This window comes from Ptychodera flava, chromosome 6 (assembly GCF_041260155.1).
Source record: "Ptychodera flava strain L36383 chromosome 6, AS_Pfla_20210202, whole genome shotgun sequence".
In the NCBI taxonomy this organism is placed as follows: domain Eukaryota; kingdom Metazoa; phylum Hemichordata; class Enteropneusta; family Ptychoderidae; genus Ptychodera; species Ptychodera flava.
Window position 1 is genome coordinate 37023628 of NC_091933.1, and position 21514 is coordinate 37045141.

Below are 21514 nucleotides of genomic sequence, written 5' to 3' on the forward strand. Positions count from 1 at the left end.
ATTAATTGTAATTGATGTATTTACTCCGGTGCTAAATGTTGCCCAGAGATAAGTTAGTCGCTCATCAATTATCAGTAATCTGTCGAAGTTAGCGCTTCCAAAGTTGTGTAATTGATAAATGAGATAGCAAGAATATGGCAGAATTTCACAAAGTACTAATAAACGCAATCATCTAGGGAAGTTACACATCAGGATGTTTTACAATGGCTCAGAAATTAAGGTACCACCCAGTTTCGATTCCTGTCTACAAATCGAGAACAGACAGACGAGAAAATTTTGTGTTTCCCTTGTCGCTTCGTCGTGACCCCGATGACTCGGTCATGTGATTATCTAGTCACATAAAGTGCAAACTTAATCCCGGACTCCAAACAAGAAGAGTTAAGCACCTTCTCAATCCAAGGTTCTCGCATTAGTGAATGTGTCAAAAGCCCATTTACAGTTTTTTATCTTTTGTTTTCCATTGAATATTTCATCATGTAACTAATATTTATATTAGATAAATCTGATATTGAGTGGAGATTTAAGCACCATAATTCAGACTGGAGCTAGAGAAACAAATAACATTTACCTATGCTTGAAATTCAAAATGGCTACTATCCCTGTGTTAACTCTGTGGAGATAAATAAAATTTTCAAGTTTCAAAGAACTAAGACGGTATAAAGTTTATTTACTCCATGGGCTTTCAAATTGGCCCCTACAAGCGGTAGGTCAGAGAACTTTTGTGAAAAAATGAGTCCGACGAGCTGTCCCCACTTTACCTTAAACAACACGGCATGAGTTCCTTGGTTGTCAAAGAAGATACCCTTGCAATCAATTCACACACATGTACATGGCATGCATATTGTCCATTTATTTTCGTTTCACAGTCCATGTTATTGCTCATTGCAAATGACGACATTTTTATTGTACCACTTACGTGTTTATACCGATAATCCCCGTGGATCGGCGTGGTACGCTAATTGATTGGCATATCCCATTACAGACGCAATCCGTCGGTCTATTTTGACCGAAGGTGACCGTTGGTCACCTATAGCTGACGCAACTCTGGGCAGACAATCTATACAGATAAGCTATTTGCCCTCTACAAAAACAGTTCATGCACCATTGCACGTATCACTTCTGCATATTTTTTTATGAATACATCAGACTGCATACACCAAACAAGACATATTCTTAGCGAGTGTGGTCTTGCCTTAAATCTGGAGTTTACGTCGCGTAACACTTCATTCAAACATAGATCGAAATCCCTTTTACGTTTAACGTTGGATTCCCATAGTGCAGTATTATCAATCGAGGCAAATGAGCCCTGACTTTGACATATTTGTTCGGAACGGGTTCTTTCCTGTCTTTCCGCTTGGTCATCAAAGTCGGGGAGTCGCTTAATCTCGACCGAGGGAATTTGGCATTGTCACTCGACAGGAGTAAATATTAGAATGGAACTAGCATAGTATAGATTCTCTGTTGGTGACGAAGAATAAATTTATTAATTCGTTTGCATATTGTATCTAGCGAAACTAAATCCGTCTTGTAAACTGCTTAAGACGCTCTCTACATTGCGTCTTGGAACAAAACGGGAAACTGTGATTGTCAAAAATTTTCAAGGCGCAAAGTTCAGTAAGTTCTGCAACGGGTTACAGCGTCTGGTATGATCACAGGCGACCCAAGTATTACTGAGTTTTTCACACTGTTTTCTCTATCATTTTCTCTTCTTTCTTCATGCTCTGAATGATCGGAATAAATAAAATAAATGGTTTATATAACCTAACCTAACCTAACCTGTGACTCTTTATTTTACACTCCATTACAAGGACGTATATCTCTCATACACACATGCTGTAATTAATTAGTCAACACAACTAATTATGCTAATCCGTGGACTTATCAGGGATTTTACGGGTTGGTCAACATCGCGAAAGATAGGAATGGTTACTTCATTAACATCACTATCTTTCCGATGTTGACAACCTCTGATAAGTCCACGGATTAGCATAATTAGTTGTGTTGACTAATTAATTACAGCATGTGTGTATGAGATATACGTCCTTGTAATGGAGTGTAAAATAAATAAAGAGTCACAGGTTAGGTTAGGTTAGGTTAGGTTATATAAACCATTTATTTTATTTTTTCCGATCATTCAGAGCATGAAGAAAGAAGAGAAAATGATAGAGAAAACAGTGTGAAAAACTCAGTAATACTTGGGTCGCCTGTGGTATGATAGACACTACTGCACGATACCAGGATCTTTGTACTTTAATGTGAACCTGCGAACTTTTATCAGAAAGCCCCGCCTTACTCCTTTATATTATGGTTTACCTCTGTGTTTATATTTAGTAACCATGGGCGCGTTTCGAAATACGGTCGAAGGCCAACACAAGCTAGGGGATACCAATATGTGTGCATGTGTCACATACGCACTGACTAAAGAATATGGAATGAAAAATTCCAGAGCCGTTATTTTACACCCTTCTGTATCAGGTTTTAAAGAATATGACCCAAAGAACATTCCATTCAATTGCCATCGCTGACATTAAAGCTCAGTTATAGCTGCAACTTATGATGTATTATTTTTCCATTTTTAATGTTTGTAAATACAGTTACGTCTGCTTCTCCAAAAGTCATGATACGATAAAATGGCCGACAGTTCAGCTTGTCAACACAGCCTGTATGCGTATAGCGTCCACTGTTATTGTTGACGACTGAACTTTGACCCGGATTACATTAGAATTCATTGGTCAACAGAAACCTTGCACATTGTATACAATGCGTTGTATTTATAAAGTTAGCACTTCACAGGAAGAGAATAGATAATGAACACAAAGTTGTTTTCAAGAACAAAGATAATGAAAATAGCATTAAAAGTTATTTCGATTGTTCCTTTAAATTTAAAAAGTTATGACGCTGCAACACGACGATGTCCCATTGATTGTAAAACTGCTGATTCTTGAAAAATAAATCATTAGTAAAGTTTATGAACATGGATGGACTGGAGATACAGGAACTCACCATTTTATGGTGTACCAAGCAGAAGATGTTATCACATGGAGTTATCACTGAACCTTCCCAGAGACGCCGTGTCAAGTAAAACACTGGAATAACACGCCCCCTTGAACTTATCGTAGAAAGCGTGACAAGTTAATGTGAAATGCGAACATGTCAGGTTGCATGTACACAATTAAGAAGTAGGGAGCAAAGTTTGAGTGCAGAGGTGCCTTTCTGTCAAAATTGACCCGATGATCCACCGTGAACAGCAGGACCTAAATTTTCCATAACGCATCACAGAAACCATAAGATCGATTAGCAAACGTCTGAAAACATGTCTACGAATGTTTTAGGGACTGTAAACTTGGAAACAGCGTCCCAGAGGAACATTAACGTTTACAATATTAACATTATTTTTGTTTTGGAAATGAGTGCATATCCTTCTCCACGCTACAGTGCAACGAAACGCACAGTATTGGCCTTCAAAACACGACTTGCAATATGTCGATATTTGACAAATGAATTATAGTCCGCGTTACAGTTCAGTTGTCGACAGCAACAGCGAAGTGACAAGTTGTGCCACGATGTTTTTGCACGATTTAAAAGGCAGAACAAGAAACTGTAATTTTAAAGACGGTCATAAATACCAGGAAACACATGAAAGACACAACTGATGAAGTATGAAATCACGGTCTCTCGTAAAGGGTGATGAAATGATAAGCCTGACTTAGACGCACAATGGATTGTTTTACGCATTCACATGACACCAAGAGCTTACACTTTTTATCTTCTGAATATCAAATCATATATTGGAAACTTCGGCTGTACGATACACTCACTGAATTACAGGCGTGATGACGACACTAGTTGTCTCGTGAACGTTGGCGATCTTGTGCAATGTCGTAGTCAAAATGGCGTACTTCATTTTCAAGAACTGCAAACACAATAGGCAATCGAGAAGCAAAGTGCTCACAGGACAGTCGTACCATTATTTGATAGAAACAAGCACAAAACGGGGAAAAGACATAATACGTGACGACCTATTTCATTATTCACATACCATATGAATTTCTTACCTTTGTTTACGCACCTTCTGTCCGCCCTCCGTGTCACGGTGACGTAAACCGTGACCAAAAGGTTGAAGACGAACTTTTAGAACATTGTAAATAAGGCTATATAAGTTGACAAATAAAGACTTTACAACCGACTGATTCTGTACAAAACCTTCGGAGAGTGAAAATATTGTTATATTTCAGTAAGTTGCGATACTAGAATGGTAGAGCATAAAGTAGATTGCCGACCTGTCATCAGTATTTATAATAAACCTGATATTGTCGAGGTTTCCTCAGTAGTTCTGCCCCAGTATCGACCAGTGAAATTTGTCATTGATACCATTGCTTTAGGTGTCTCTCTCTTCATGAAGTAAGAACGGCTTGGTTGTTTTTTAAATCGAACGGCCTGTACTGTCAACTGCATGTAAATAAAGTTCGAGCTGACGTGTTTTTGTCATCATGTGATAAAGGTATACACGTGATTGGTCAGTATTATCCAAAACCCTTATTGGTCTAGCAGAATTATATACGTGAAGTAAATTTTCTTTCCAACAATTGAACGGTATTTCACCAAAAGTAGCGCTTGAGTTGTACACGACTTGGAATTACACGTGACAAGTGTTCAACCGCGATAGCTGGTTGCCATATATGTGATGGCCGACTCAGAAAAGCAAGATGGCGACCGTAAGTTCGTTGCGTCTGAAGGTGGTTGGGGATGGATCGTCTGCTTGGCTTCGTTCTGGATAAACGCCACCATTTTCGGGCTCAATAACTCATTTGGTGTTCTTCTCGTGGCAATGCTCGGTGACCCTACCTTACAGAAGCACGGAGCTACGGTCTTTAATACAGGTATGCATGAAAATGGCGGTAATTTTCGAAACGCCTAAAATTCTCGCAACAATTCTTGATAAGCTTTCCCAGTGTAATTTTGTGTATTACCAGATGGGGTTCCTGAAGTTGTTCATGACATCTGAATAATTTATCACTAATGCTCGTGTGTTCCTTAATTTTTGTGTATGGCATCGTTGTTATTGGTGTCTATCTATGTTTGTACTCAAGAAAATAGAACGATTGGCTGTTCTATGTTCATCAATGCCTACAATGAAGAGGATCTCGAAGGAAATGTCGGGCGTATTTCGTGCAAAAGACAAACATTTTCAAGTACATCGGGCTGTCAATATTTCAGATACGTCACAAATTAGCGCTCTCGTACAAGGTGCAATGTGATTGCTGCATAGCCTGGTGTGTCAACGCTTTGGGTTGCTTTTTTTTCAGGCTGCGACCAAGTTTCCTTTTAAGTGAGCAATACCAAGGTCTGAACATAGATTCAGCCATTCAATAACCCACCATACGGGAGAGATTACCATAAAATTATCGACAGTGCAGTGATATTCTCTATTTAAAAGAACGGTGTAGCTATAACTTTTCGTGATTATTTTTGTTTTGTATGTGGCAAGATCTTGTTCTACTCACCATAGCATGATGAAACGACAACTATTTAGCCCGTCAACACAGCATACAAAGTGTGAAATGCATTATTATTGTTTATATCTGAATTCTGGTTCGGACCAGAATTGGCATGCCAACAATAATGCAGTTTACGTGTGTACAGGCTGAAATGATAAACTGAATTCTGTGTATCTCAACATGCTTTAGTGAGTAGAACAAGAATCTGTGGTTGCCATGAAAAACCAAAAATAGTGAAAAAAAGTCACCAAAGTTACAGCTACTGACCCTCTAATATGACCGCCAACAGTTTTGGCAATTTCTGAAATACAATTGCTGCTTTAGGGAAAGCAAACAAACTGGATAATGCTCTTTACCTGTGATGTTACCTACAGAGAGAGTTTAAGTTGTTTGAAGCCCTTTGAAAATTATGTTGGGCAATTAATGTGGATAGCATATTGAGTTTCCATTTTCATCATACATCGGTTCCATTTACTCAAGTATAACTTTTTATCACAAACGGTATTAAAAAGTAAGACCAAGTACATTATATTACGGTAGGCAAGGGATGACAGGGTGACGTCGCTTGCCACCTGTACACACGGCAATATCAAGTAAATGACCAACATTCTTCGCCGAGGTGTCTCAGCCGCGATACGATGATGCGGACATCGAAATGAGGAGTGTTTTAAAGGACAAAAATATTTGAGGAATATATAATTACAATGTTACAAACAACCCAAATATTGTCAGTGTGAGATGGCTTTGGATATAAAAATATGTGACTGCAAATGTCCAGCTGTTAACCATAATTGAATAAGTCACTAATTAAACACATTGCACAGAGATGAATCATCGCTGGCGCTAAAGATCTCGTTTCTTCCATGTACTATATGGTACGTATAGTACACTAGCAGCATAGTTCAACCTTACACATTCCTGAAATTGGCCACTTGTAAGAAAACAATTGATTATCGTCCCGATACTATAATACGTTATTGTTTTGAAAACCCCGTACCTCGAAACTAGGTTTATGGGGAAAATAATAAATATCTTGCATGGAGTCGAGTGGCCTTTACACTAACAAACCAAACACTAAATGTCGACTGTGTAGGTTATTTCGTACACACACGATGGATTACCGAGCATTGTTGTGATTCTATTTCGATTCAATGCCCAACCCACGCATCAGTTTTGTCAAATAGGGCACTGTATGGCACCCAGGCGTCAAAGACGTAAATGTTTGACAGAAAGTCAGATTATCCACAGAACGAATTACCTATAAGAACAATCGTGAAATAGTATCATAGGTTAGAATTAAACATAGGGCCAAAGTCCCTGAAGCTACTATAGACATGGATACAAAATTAAGTATTTCCTGACTGTATGAAATTATCTCACTAAGGTCATCCTAGAGACATGTAAACCAAATATTAAAGCTGTCTGACCAGCGGTTTTGAAAAAACAAGTGATTCAACAGTTGACAGAGCTCTGCTGTTTTAGGTTGAGATAACCTTTTGTGACACATGTATTGATGAAAAGGTGGATATCTTTGATAGCTCATTTCAGGATGGCCTGACAAAAAATGGAGAAAAATTCTGTCAAAATACAGATTTGCATATTTCATCAGACTATATTAGTCTATAATAGCAAATAAACGAGAGTTAATTACATTCTAATTAAAGTAAACAAGTCTTGCTTCAATCAAGATTTTCATCATAAAAAAACAGCATATCTGTCAGGTTATAAAGAATCTTAAGCTGCATGGTTATCTTTTTATCAGTATTTTATCCTATTAAGCAAGCACATTTTCACTTTGACATTGTACCGTTAAGTAAGTTCTGTTGAATAAGTTGAGACTGTACGTACTCAGAGAAAGCACACTGAAGAGACAAATGTTTGAAACTTAAGAAGTTCAAGGTCATCATGTAACACTTTCATTGCACTGTTTACACAGATTGCATAATTGCTATAAATAGCACAAGAGGAATCTTACAGCCCAGCTTTACCATAAAAACCCCATCACTTTTACCACTCTTTTAATTGACCACTTTATTTTTTCCCTCAAAAAGTAATTTTATTTTATCCTTACCAAGTCAACCATAAATGGAAATTAGAACTTTCTCTATCTCTATTTGTTTGACCACCATATCATGAAAATTTTGAACAATTTCTTTTAGATAACATACTGGGAACAATAAATGACGGTTCAGAATATGTCAAAGTTGGGATTCAGGAAAGTTGCCTTTACATGTTTTAATCCTCCAAGATGGTAAGAATTTCACTATGAATTGTCAAAAAAAAAATAACTTTTTGATAATTCTACACTAACATTATTTTGGCTTTGATGATTTCCTAATTAATTCAATTATTTAAAATCATATTAATTATTTTTTCTGGGTGAATTGATAGGGTTTATACAGTACAAGAATTACATACAATGTAAGTCAAATTTTGACCAAAAATAACAAAAAATTCCTTAAAAATACACATTTGCATATTTCATCACAATTTGAACAAATCTAAGTTGGGTTATCCCTAGGGACCTGTATACCAAATAACAAAGCTGTCTGACCAGCGGTTATGAAGAAGAAGATTTTTTACCAAAAACACCTTTTTTGGCATTAATTTGCCCATTTTCAACAATATCAAAAAATTAAAAAAAATAGTTTCTCAAAATCATATTTTTCATCTACACAACAAATATCAAATCAGTAAGTACTGCGGTTCTCAAGATATTTGAGTGGACGGACGCCTCACAAACGGACGGACATACATACATACATACATACATACATACATACATACATACATACATACATACATACATACATACATACATACATACATACATACATACATACATACATACATACATACATACAGACAGACAGACAGACAGACAGACAGACAGACAGACATACAGACAGACAGACATACAGACTGACGACGGACGCCGGACGGATACCCATCCCAATAGCTTCTATAGACTATAGTCTATAGTAGCTAAATTTCAATCAATCAATCTATTGATCAGAGAGAGGAATTCACTGTATGAACTGATGGCTTCAGTGAGTAGATAATGGAGATTAATGTCTACCAGAACAAGCCCCCTCCCATTGCTTCTATTAGAGGTCTCTTCCCACCATTTCTTCCTTCTTCAGCTAGAACAAAACAAGTATTAAACTATTAGACATAGCTTTCTGACACTTTGTGTGGTTTAATTCACACCCTTGAGTTCTTTACCTCAGCCTTGAAATGTTCAAATGACCTGGCTGCTATCTTGATATGAAACTAAAATCTATTGCCAACGGTCATATGATCTTGGCCGCTATATTTGATTTTTCAATAAATCGCCATGATTGACCACTAGAGTTTAAAATGTTGCAGATAAAGTCAAAGGTTATACAAATGATGTGATTTTAATGGTGGAATATACAGTCCGTATTTAAGATAACCTTCTCTTTCGTTTCATCTCAATTTCAGCCTGGATTGGTTCTATCACGGTGTGCATATCGTTTTTCGCGACCTACATTGCGAGCATTTTGACAGACAGGTTTGGTTGCCGGAGGACAGCAGTGGTCGGGGCCATCATTGCATTCGTAGGATGTCTCTCCAGCTCCTTTGCAAAAAGACTGGGACTCCTGTACTTTACCTATGGAATTCTAATTGGTGTCGGATTTGCGTTGGCTTACATGCCTTCCTTGATCATCCTCGGACACTACTTTGAAAAGAAGATTGGCAAGGCCAACGGCTTTGCTACCTGTGGTAGCGGTGTATCAACTGTTCTCCTGCCGCCGTTTTTGAGATTTCTTATCAACTCATTCGGACTCTGGTATACACTAAAATTTATCGCTGGACTGACTTTTCTCCTCATTCCGTGTGCATTGACATTCAGATCACAACGTCCAAAAGTTAAAAGGAAACAAAATAATTCCAGTGTGGAGGACGAAACAAGCACAAATGCCAGGTGTTCTAGTTCTTGTAGGTCATGGCTTGGACGATATATCAATTTTGGAATTTGGAAAAACAAGAATTATCGAATATGGTGTTCTGGCGTCCTTATTGGACTGCTCGGTTACTTCGTTCCATTCACTCATTTGGTAAGAGATTTCGAAGTCTCTCACTATGGAAAAATAAATTTAGAACTTATACTATTACGTTTTGTCAGTAAATATTGTAATAGAACGTAGAAAACCGACTTCACTGTAATTCCCAAGAAACTTCATCACAACTTTACCACTGTTTATATGCAAGTGAACGCGTGACCCGTTATACATTGGCATCACAATAAAAATAACACAAAAGAGGTTACTTTTCTATAGTAAAGATTACTTGTAAAGTTTGAACTCGGCACTTACAAGCTTTCATTTTACATCTGCCAAAAAGTCATTGCAGCAAGTTATAACAAATGAAATATAAATGTTTTTTTTTATGTGAAACACTTCGTCTGGGATGACCGCAATACGATCCTACGCTGTCTTCACCAAAACGGTATACTACTAAAAAGTGTGACATCTTTGCTTTTGTGAGGTGAACACGTAGAGTAGTGCATTTGTGCATGCATACTCTAAATTCATGGAGTCTGTCATGCTTTTCCGACATTGTGCCTATCGAATTTTCGTACAAGGTACCATGCAGACCATGCATAAAACTTCGACAAATTACTGCAATATTTTGGGGAATTTGCGCAGTCATGATCCACCGTGTGTTTTTTTGTCTTTGCCTTACTAAACTTCGAGTTTGATGGGTATGATGAGTAAAATGTATAACTTTTTGTTTTCAAAAATATATGAACGGGGATGTTTTTCTCTTCCCTCTATCCGCAGATCAAATATGTGGAAGAAGTTTCTCCAGATCCCCACACAAACGGACCAATCTTGATATCTTGCATAGGTCTGTCTTCGATCGTCGGTGGTATTGCGCCTGGGTACATATCTGATAAGCCTGCCGTGAAACGCGTCATGACCCGTATAGAGTTTCAGCAACTATCTTTCATCGTTATTGGTACCTTTAATTTTCTTGTTCCTACCCTTGTTCTGAGTTTTCCAGCGCTGGTGGTGGCTACGTTGATCATGGGTATCTTTGACGGATGTTTTGTTTGTATGATGGTACCCGTGGCTATTGATATATTGGGACCAGAGTAGCTGGATACATCAGTAAGTTTTACACGCGTAACATGTTTATGCTTAACTTTCTCTCTGCATGTAAACACAGATCAGAAAGACAATAAAGTCAATCATACCGCTGTGTTCATTACATGAGGCAGTCATGCCAAACATGTTTAACATGTTTCTTGTTGTAACACTCTTAGACCTTGCACCTGTGCTCAAACAGCTCATCACTTCGTCAACGCTACAGTTTCCTTATAGAGTGTTTGTTCATCTATCTTTTTCAGGTCTGATTTATGACATGACGGGCTCATACAACCTGGCGTTCATCCTCGCCGGAATTCCACCAATGATCGGAACTTTCATCATGTGTTTCGTAAAGCTTAAGGAACCACCAGCAAAGCCTACTGTCGACGACGGAGAAGACGAAGACGACGGAAATGGTGAAACGCTGCCTTTAAAAGATGTCAGTGATCAGTTAGTAGAACCCACTGAAATCTTACACCAACGTCAAGACACAAAGGACAAAAGTCGGACCTCGGCTGAAGGGACTTCTAGTGAAGTTGACGCATTTATATGACATTGTTGAACGACCTTTTCTCAAGCTTACTCCACTGTCTGAAATAAAAGTCTAATGTCTATATGGTTTCTAGAAATGTACGAAATCACACCACAAATTATTTTACCACTCTAAGGTGCCGAAGGGTTTTCTGTTAATCATGTAATACAGTATCTCAGACAATACACAACATCTTTCGTCAACTTAGATGGTAATGATGATTTCTGACGAAGTTTACAGTACACAATCATGATTAAACTTTATGTACAGAGTAACGGGCATCTGGAAAATGAGTTTCGTCAGAGTGTCTTGAGTTAACTTGGCAATTATTGTCACTATACTCCTCAACTTCCGTGATTTACGCGTACTTGCTTAGAATAACAACTATTTTCAACACTTTTATGATACCAGAACAAAAAGGTCTTTCTGTTGTATTATCGCCATATATTTATGTATATGTTTGCTGTCATTGTATGCATTATCGAATTGTGGGGTCTGTAAAAATCCATAAAAATACGGGGTGTTATAAATAGTACCATTGTTATGATGTCAAAGATCACCGAATCTCTTGATGTACACATGGATTTATTTGAATTGGCCTAAATCTAAATATTCAGTGCGGTTGATGACTCAGTCATTCGATTTATTTTTTTAACCAAAACAGCACATTTTGATAGTTTCCTTCAGTGTCAGAACCTTGGTCCCAACATTTTTTCACAGGTCGAATGTCATTTTTTTCGTCGTTATGGGGAAACACTTGAGTAAACATTTTCGATGTAGTAAAGTGACCGGTGCGACAACACGCAATTAAATAAACTGAAAAGTATGATTGTATAATATCAAGGTTTTAGTCTCGGTTCAACTTTAATTAATCGATTATATGGTGTAAACATGTATTTGTATATTAACTACAACCATTTAGGATTTGTGAGGCTGATGATAAATCAAGAACATAACAAAATGTAAGTACTCTGTTTGGAAGTTCGTTATATTATATTGTATTATCAAGAGTTTATTGTATGTCAAGAGTATATCTTCTTACCATATTTTGAAAGTTTATTTCACAATTTCTATTCTGGAAACTTTGCATTAAAGATTGTTCTCTTTTTTGCTTTACTTTGTTGTCAGTACAATAAATTTGGCAAGGATATGTGTCTACTCGGTTTATGTTTGAAATATATAGAGCAGAGTGTCAGGTTATTCAAAGTACCTTTACCTACCAGAACAAGTCATGTGATCATTCTTTCAACAAGAATTAAATGTCAACCAATCAATCAATCGATCAATTTTGTACCTTCTTTGCATAGAAAACACCGATGTTAGCAGAATTAATAGTCACCAGGTAATTGTACACTTCTTCGGATTGTCCTTGTATAGCCTTATTTGTTTAATTGTTTGCTTCTGTGTTTATTAAATTTCATTATTAGCGGCAGGTTATGCGACAAATTGAAATTCCAATGGGTCACAATCGGGTCAGTTTCCAGGTCACAAGAACTTCATGGCAAACGACGGCATAATGATTTCAGGAAGAAAGTTGCGTTCAATTCTTTTCTAGTCACGGCTTGAAATGACGGATCAGTGATGCCAATGAGGGTTCTTACCCCCGTAAACTTGGACTTCTCGTCAAGATTTACCTCTTCGGTTAAACTATTGGTGCTTACGGTGAATTCCTTTCGGCGATCGACCAATCGATCGATTGATTTATTGACTCCCATAGCTTATTCTTCATGAGCGCATTACCTCATAACTTATTCTTACATATCCACCCTTTCTTAGGAAAATCTGAAATTCTGCAAAACATTTGTTTTTATGATATAATGTACTCATGGACGCAGTGCAGTACCACATTTGATAAGATACACACAGATGTGTTGGTATACATGTAGGGCACGGTGATCGAAACTGAAGAATGGCAGTAGGTGATAATATGTAATCCTTTGTTGACCTACTCAATTGGCAGTTTGTTTGCTTAGGTCTAAATACGTCTCAACACTACAGACGAGTTATTACTCGGAGTTATACTATGTTCTCCTTTAATCCTGGTTTCAAGTGGGTGAAGGGACTATGTTTTACGGCGTGTTATTTTTAAAACAATGACATATTGTGTTTTGACAGGTGGTCAACTTGTGGAATGCGTTAAGTTGACCTATACTGGTGACCAAAACTATTTGCCTCAAAATGCTGAACGGATAAAGCTGTCTATTGAAGCATTTTCAACTCTCTGTTCCACTTTTTAAGGAGCATTAATGCCAAAAATTTTCTCCAATGCACGAAACAGCTACAATTGCACTCTCTCATGACAAATTATAGATATTTCACCCTAAGCATGACGAGGTAACCATTTTCGCATACCATTGTACCATTTACCGTAAACGATCAAACTCATTATTCTGGTGGACGCTTTCTGTACAGTCAACAGTGATGTTCACTTACCTTCACTGAATTAAAGGACTTAAACTTTTGTTCTAACTCTTCTTGTGGAACCTTTCAAGCACTCTCTTTCAAAATCAAGAATGAAAATTGGGCGTCACCGTGTAAATTTTTGTATCGTGGAAACAATCCTTCTATATATGTCCATATTTGAAATTCAAAATGGCTGCCATCCCGGTGTTAACTCTATTAACTTTAATTTTCACATAAATCATACGGTAAAAGGTTTATTTTCTCCGAGAGCCTCAAAATGAGCACACGTAAGCAGTAGATCACATAAGCATTGTAAAAATTAAGAGTCCGAATGTCTGTCGCCAAGTTGCATTCTACCTTAAAATTACGAACAATGTTGTACAGGTCAAACCAAAGCACCTGTCATCCTCGTCCTCGGAACATTAGTTCGCTCGCGCAGATACTTTCGTCATTGCGCTGCACTGTGATTTTAAATCTCCGATTAAAGCTAGTTATGCAACCTTTACTCAACAAATGTCACGCAAGAATGAATTTTTCTCCGTATTACTGCCCCATAATTCATCATTCGACAAAAAGAAAAACAAAGAACTGATCACATTTGTTACGCTTTCGATCCATTTGCGACATTTTTAAAAACAACGCGAAGAAATGTTTTCCGCATTCTAATATACTTAGCAAGGTCAGAGTACCAACATACTTGGCGTTTTGCAGTCTATGTAGTCATCGACGCAGTAAATTGGTGGTCATAAAAACGATTCATAAATTCGTAGGTTCATGTTTACGTGACCAATAAGATATTGCTCTTTTTTCCAGGTTTCGCTATAAAGATAAAACTGACAAAACTAGTTTACTTTCTGTATATCGCCGTTACTGATGAACTGTGTCGAGTCAACAAAAATCATCGAATGCTCACAACAACATCTCACTTGAAGACATTAAGGTTTGTGCTTTCCTCGAGGAAGTTCAAACCTGAGATTAAACAGGTTTCTCTCAAAGCCTAATATCCATTTCTTAGACGCCGTGGAGCACCTTCTCCACAAATCAATGTAGATCTATGACACATCATTGATAAAAAATATATTGTCTTCTGTCCATGGGAAATCAAGCTCTGAGGAAAGGAGAACAATCATTAGGAATTGTGCAAAGCGGCCCTGACAACAACATTTTACTTTGCAGAAGTTCTTATTATTTGAAAATTGTAAAAGGGTTCCTCCTAATTAAAGGTCGAAATCCAAATTAGTTTGTTCTCTATCAGTTCACCTTTTGATCAGACCAACCAATATGGATAGCAAAGCTTAACTTTGGGTGAAAATGATCGACCAAGTCAGACAACAGTACACATTGTCATTTATCTGGTCTCTGCTTTTCGGACATGAAACTGCCTTGAGCTGCGTTTTTATTAAAAGTGAGCCAGGTAACTTTGATTACGCCGAGTTAAAACCTGTCGTTACTGTGGCTCTCTAGTAGAAGCCCCTTCATAATGGCCTGTGGGTAAAATGATTGTTTGTATACGGAATAGTTTGGAAAAGCGCAAGTTAACCCTAAGCCCTGTAAAATGGCTAGTCGTATCCCCACGACTGCTACTATACGATTAAGGTACATCGGCACTTAGTTTCGAAACAGTGTCATAAGGTAGAGTGCGTTTTGAAACTGATATATTTACACTTTTGCACAAAGTTTTCTCGATAAACCTTTAAACCATTCTTATTCCAAATCAATAATAATCAGGGGTCACCTAAACACCTAACATTTACCGATATTTACATTTCAAAATGGCTGTCGTCCCTGTGTTAAGTCAATGGGAAAATTAAAGTTTTGATTTTCACAAAACTATAATGGTGAAAACTTTACAAGCTCTAATAGCTTCAAAATGATTTTCCCACAAGAGATTGATCAGAAAAGTGTCAAAACTTTTGCGAGTCCAAATATCTGTCGTCGATGCCCATTCTACCTTAAGCCATTCTCTAGTTACAATACACTCATGTCTCACTGGTAGGTCTGATCGATCGCGAAATTGTATGTAACAAAAATGCGGTATTTTGAATGATGTACCATTTTTCTTTGACACGTCTCGATGAATTATAGACGTTTTAAAAGAACAGGGGTTTAGGAACAATTCCCCCCAAACACCAAAAAACTTTTGCAAAGCTCGCTGCAGCAACGAGCATTACCTAGTCCTTCACGAACTTACAAACGAATTTATAACATAAATTTCGTGTAATGAAACACTAGTACCGGAATCTTCATCTTTTTATATATATATATATCGTGAAATACTTGAACATCTTTCACGGACCATTCGGGTCTGCCAATCGCTTCCGTATATACATTAAAGTCACTTTCATAAATCAAGTACAACATTACACTAATAGAACCCATACCAATACCTTACAAGTATCTATGAATTAAACATGACAAAAAATTAGATTCATCAAGCGGTTATCGCGTAATACATTTTTGAATTACAGGACCTCTGTGTGCACAGATTGACGTGAAAAAGTTTAGTGCGATTGAAATTACGCAATTGATATAGGGATGCCAACACAGACCATAATTATCACTTCGTAACATTTAGTTTTGGATTACGCTTCACATATCATCCTCCTCCCTGAAGAAAAATTTACTTCTGTCCCTTTCTCCCGACAAACCAATGAACAGAACGAAAAAATAAACAAGTTTATTTGCCTGCCATACATTCTATGGTCCCGAACCCACTTTTTGCATAGTTTGTTTTGCGTTATGAATTGATCAAGCAGCCGTTGAGAGGAAGATTGCTGTACGATGAAAAACTAACGTTGGTGCGACTATCACTGTTGGTGCGACAAACAACCTAAATGAAAGAAAGCACAGAAAACGATGACAATAGATCCTCTGATGCCATGTTATTGCTGTCTCTCTGCCGGAGATAGCAGGTCATCACGAGACTGTTACGTGTAATGAAGAGCTTGACACAGAGTCTGACTCAAGCTTTTCGAACAACATTGAAAGATAATGCATGTGTTATAAAATTATACAGAGAAAACTCTAGACTATTGAGTAAAGTTTGTTACGTGCTCTTTTGAACAGAAAAAGTAAAACGAAGTTACTAACCTGTTCAAGTACTTTCTTAGCCGACCAAACGCAACAAAACCGAGCTGTAAATATTTATCCAGCAGGAGATAGGCTCGTTGCCGAGGACTCAGAATTATAACTCAAATCTGAAAAGTTTTAAGTAAACACACCTGTTTAGGACTTAAAGGTATGTGATGACGTGCTATCACGTGACAGGGTGACGATTAATGATGATTCGTCAGCGCCACACTCACAATAACTTCAGGCATTTCGATTAGATGGGTTTGTAAGCTGAATGTCTAGGTTCCACAAGAAACTTTCCTCTTCACAACCAGACAGGGTGTTTCTCAACGTAGACACCTAGCGTTTCAGTAATCTGGCCTTCAGGTATATGAAATATACTACTTCGATATTTTGATAATTAATATGGCTAAACGTTATAGGAAAGATGATGACCGCAAGAACGTTCATGAAGGTGGTTGGGGATGGGTCGTCTGTTTTGCTTCGTTTTGGACAAATGCAAAAGTCTTTGGAATCAACAACTGTTTTGGTGTGCTTCTTGTGGCCATGCTCGATGACCCTCAACTAAAGAATTTTGGAGCAAAGGTCTTCAACACAGGTACTTTGCTGATGACAAGTTTTCAAAATTTAACAAGCATTCTTAGTAACAGGCCTAAAATCATCGCTGGCCACCTGCTAAACAGAGTTCAGTAATTCTTAATGTTCATGCTTTTCTTTATAAATTGTGTAGTTGAGAAATACTTAATTAATTAATTAATCTCACCCGAAAAAGGCTGTACCATGTTTTAGGTTTTAAGCCGTTCCTACATCCAGACTTCACCATACCTATTACATAAGTTTTTTTGCCCTAGCCAATTTGAATGATTGAACCAACGATCGCCTCACGACTGTGAAAAGGCATCGACTCTCTAGATATTGTACAAAACATACAGGCAAGGCTCGCATGACAAAGTTTGTCAAGATTTCCGTGTATTAGCTTTATATGAAGGTGTTAATACACTCCTGCATCAATTTGTGTGAGAGTACTTATTCAAAGAGAGGAATAAAAACTACAAAGAAAATACAACTATGAGCTCTGTGGAAAGTTGATGGCTGTTTTGTTTGTATGATGGTACCCATGGCTATTTATATCTTTGGACCAGAGGATGCTAGTCAAGCTATTGGTTTCATATTCTGTATCATTGCCTTTCCAATGCTTGTTGAGGGGCCGGCGCCGGGTAAGACGTAACAATGATTTTGTATCAACGAACACCACACTAGAATACAAACAGTCGCGCTCTATGGAAAGTTGATGACGAACTTTGTTGTGGTTTCCGGTGTTGTAATTTCATCTCTTTTACTGACGCACTGATGTGGTTTTAACACCTTCCACCTTTTCAAAGATTTTTACGGTTTTATTACTCCAGAAGTACTCCTATTTATATATCTATATATATCTATATATATATCTATATATATATCTATCTATATATATATATATATATATATATATATATATATATATACACACACACTCCCTTTCTCTACAGAAAGTTGTGTTGGCTTTTATGAACAAAGATTTAAACTTATGACGATCGAATGGGAAAAAAAATCGTGTCCTTAATCGATGACATATTCCCTAACCTGATTCTGCTTATTTTTCTTTCTACATGTAAACATAGACCAGAACAACAATAAATTCCATTTGATACTGCTGTGTTCGTTACATGAGGGTACGGCTTAGTCATGTCAAACATGTTTCTCGTTATAACATTCTGGGACCTTGCATTTGTGCTCAAACAGCGTATAACTTCGTCTACGCTAAAGTGTTTGTTCTTCTGTTTTTTCAGGTCTAATTTATGACATCACCGGCTCATACAACCTGGCATTCATCCTTGCCGGAATTCCACCCATGATCGGAACTTTCATCATGTGTTTCGTAAAGTTTGAGGAACCACCACCAAAGCCTACTGTCGACGACGGAGAAGACGAAGAGGAAGGAAATAGTGAAAGGCTGCCTTTAAAATATGTCAGTGATCAGTCAGTAGAAGATGGCAAACCCACTGAAATCTTACGCTAACACGAAGGACAAAAGTCGGACCTCGGCTGAAGGGACTTCTAGTGAAGTTGACACATTTACATGACATTGATAAACGACCTTTTCTCAAGTTTACTGCACTGTCTTAAATAAAGGCGTAATGTCTATGGTTTCGAAAAATGTATAAAATCACACCACAAATTATTTTATAACTCTAAGGTGACGAAGGGTTTCCGGTTAATCGTGCAATACAATATCCAAGAAAAACACATCTGCCGTCAACTTAGATGGAAATGAAGATTTCTGACGAAGATTACAGTGCTCAATCATGATTAAAATTTATGTACAGAGTAAACGGGCATGCTGAAACGAGTTTAACCAGAGATTGCAATTATTGTCACTATACTGCCTCTATCGCCATGATATACGAGTATTTGCGTAGAATAACAACTATTTTCATTACTTTGACAATACAAGAAAAAATTCAAATCTTTCTGTTTTATTATCGCCGTATATGTTTGTGTACGTTTGCTATCATTGTAAGCATGACCCATGGGAGCTATAAAAATCCGGGGGTGGGTGTAATTAATATTACCATTGTCTCGATTGTTACGTTTGTCAAAAGATCATCAAATCTCTCCATGTACACTTGAAAATGTTTGAATAAATATTCAGTGCTGTTGATAACTAAGGGATGGCTTGAAAAGTTGGCAAAATAACTTGCATGTAAGTCATTCTATTTATTTTTTATCCAAAACGGCATAGTTTGATAGTTTTCCTTCAGCATCAGAACCTTGGTCTAAACTTATTGTCAAAGGTCGAATACCTTTTTGTCGAGTCCGAGTCGTTTGACAGGAGGGACAGCACGCAGTTAAATAAACAGTAAAGTATGATTGTATAACATCAAGCGTTTAGTCTCAGTCTGACTTTAATCAATCGATTATATGGTGTAAACGTTTATCTGTACAGGAACTACAACCATTCAGGTTTTTGAATCTGATGATAAATCAAGGTCATAAGAAAATGAAAGCACTCTGTTTAGAGTTTGATTATATTATATTGTACGTTAAGAGTATATCTTAAAAAGCTTCTTATTATATTTTGAAAGCTTATTTCACAATTTCTATTGTGCAAATCGTGCATCAAAGATTGTTCTTTTTGTTACTGGACTTTGTTTTGATTTATGGTACAAATAAAATTTAGAAAGGATTAATGGGGCTAGTCGGTTTATGTGTGAAATATATAGAGCAGAGTGTCAGATTATTCAAAGTACGTTTACCTACCAGAGCAAATTATGTGAGAATTTTTTCAGCAAGAATGAAAAAATCAATCAATTAGTTCCATACCTTCTTTCTATAGAAAATGTCGCTTTCAGCAGAATTAATAGCCACCAGGTAAAATTATTACATTTAAAAATTTGAGTTACAGGTCTTTATACAATTCTTCGGATTGTTATTGTTTAGTTTTCGTTTTGTTTGTTTTTTTAATAGCGGCAGATCATGCGACCAATTGAAATTCCATGGGTCAGGTCAGCCGTCAGGACACAACGAGAACTTTATGATTCAAAGAGCCATACTAGGACTCCGAAAGAAAGTTGCCTTCAATTCTTTCTACTCATGGCTTAAAATGACTAATCAATGGTCGTAAGGTCCCAAATCCTGTAAACTTGGACTCCTGGTCAAGATTTATCTCTGTGGTGAAGCTATCGATGCCTACAGTGAATTTCTTTCGTCGAGCAATCAATTGATTTATTGATTGATTGATTGGTTAACTCTTTATTACTTCATGAGCACATTACCTCATAACTTATACAGATTCACCATTTCTCAGGAAGGTCTGAAATCCTTCCAAATATTTAATTCTATCATACAACTGACTCCTGACGACAGTACGATTCAAATTTATCAAAACAGATGTCTTGGTTGTCATGGCAAGGCACGATAATATGGAATCCTTCGGTGAGCAATACAGTCGAGTTTGTTCAGGTTAGGTCAAAATACCCATACAGACGAGTTATTACTCGGACTTATGACTTTCCTCTAATCCTGGTTTCAAATGGGTGGAAGGAACTATGTTTCAAGGCGTGCTAGATGTATGGTAGCCGGACAACGATCTATTGTGTTCAGACAGGTGGTCAACTTGTGGGAATGTGTTGAGTTGACCTATTCTGACTGGTAACCAAAACTATTTGCCACAAGGTGCTTGACGGATATCGGTAAAAATAGCCTATTGAAGCATTTTAACCTTCGTGTTCCTCTTTTTGAAAGAATTAATGCCAAAAGTGGCCTCAAGTGGCCCGGAATTGGAATCTTTGTGTTTTTTATGTTTTGTGAAATACTTCGCCTTTCACGGACCATTCGGGTCAGCCAATCGCTTTCGTAAGTACAGTAAAGTCAACTTCATAAATCAAGTACAGCATTTACACTAATAGAATCATCCCATACAAGTATGAATAAAACAAGACAAAAATGGGTTCATCATGCGGTCATCGCGTAATACATGTTTGCATCACGGTATCTCTGTGTGCACAGATTGACGGGGAAAAGTGCAATCGACAATACAGGATGCCCACACAGATCGTATTTATCACTTCGAAACATTTATAGTTTTGGCTGTGATCCATATCATCCCCCCCTGTCGGAACGAAAATTTACTTCTGTCCCGTTCCCCTGACAAACAATTAAACAGAACGAAAATAGACAAGCTTATTTGCTTGTCATGTATTCTATAGTCCCGACCCCGGCCCACTTTTTGGACAGTTTATTTTGCATTATAAATTAATCAAGCAGCCATTGAGAGAAAGGACTGCTGTACGATGAAAAATAAATATTAGTGCGACTATCAACTTTTCAATTGATAGCAACTAAATGAAAGA

General features: G+C 37.3%; 2 protein-coding genes across 8 annotated transcripts in view; one reads left to right on the forward strand and one right to left on the reverse strand.

Moving 5' to 3' along the window:
- The window catches only part of LOC139135656 (interferon-induced protein with tetratricopeptide repeats 1B-like), a 75992-nt gene that overhangs the window by 14542 nt on the left and 39936 nt on the right, over positions 1–21514 (reverse strand). The window contains exon 1 of one of the 7 annotated variants that reach the window (XM_070703188.1): positions 16641–16663. The exons of 3 other annotated variants lie outside the window; for them this stretch is intronic. The gene's annotated coding sequence lies outside the window, so the exon portion shown is untranslated. Of the gene's footprint in view, positions 1–3003; positions 3989–4055; positions 4466–16640; positions 16664–21514 lie in introns of those variants that run through there. 3 more of the 7 variants (XM_070703181.1, XM_070703182.1, XM_070703187.1) reach the window with 3 other exon arrangements.
- On the forward strand, positions 4522–12425 carry LOC139135659 (monocarboxylate transporter 10-like). Its single transcript, XM_070703190.1, has 4 exons — positions 4522–4880; positions 8964–9580; positions 10307–10636; positions 10839–12425. The coding sequence occupies exons 1-3, from the start codon at positions 4685–4687 to the stop codon at positions 10622–10624; spliced, it is 1131 nt and encodes a 376-aa protein (XP_070559291.1). The 5' UTR covers positions 4522–4684; the 3' UTR covers positions 10625–10636; positions 10839–12425.

Coding starts and splice junctions, on each gene's coding strand:
- LOC139135659 (XM_070703190.1), top strand. CDS start 4,685: ATGGCCGACTCAGAAAAGCAAGATGGCGACCGTAAGTTCGTTGCGTCT. Junction 4,881..8,963: donor AGCTACGGTCTTTAATACAG/GTATGCATGAAA, acceptor TCTCAATTTCAG/CCTGGATTGGTTCTATCACG. Junction 9,581..10,306: donor TCGTTCCATTCACTCATTTG/GTAAGAGATTTC, acceptor CTCTATCCGCAG/ATCAAATATGTGGAAGAAGT.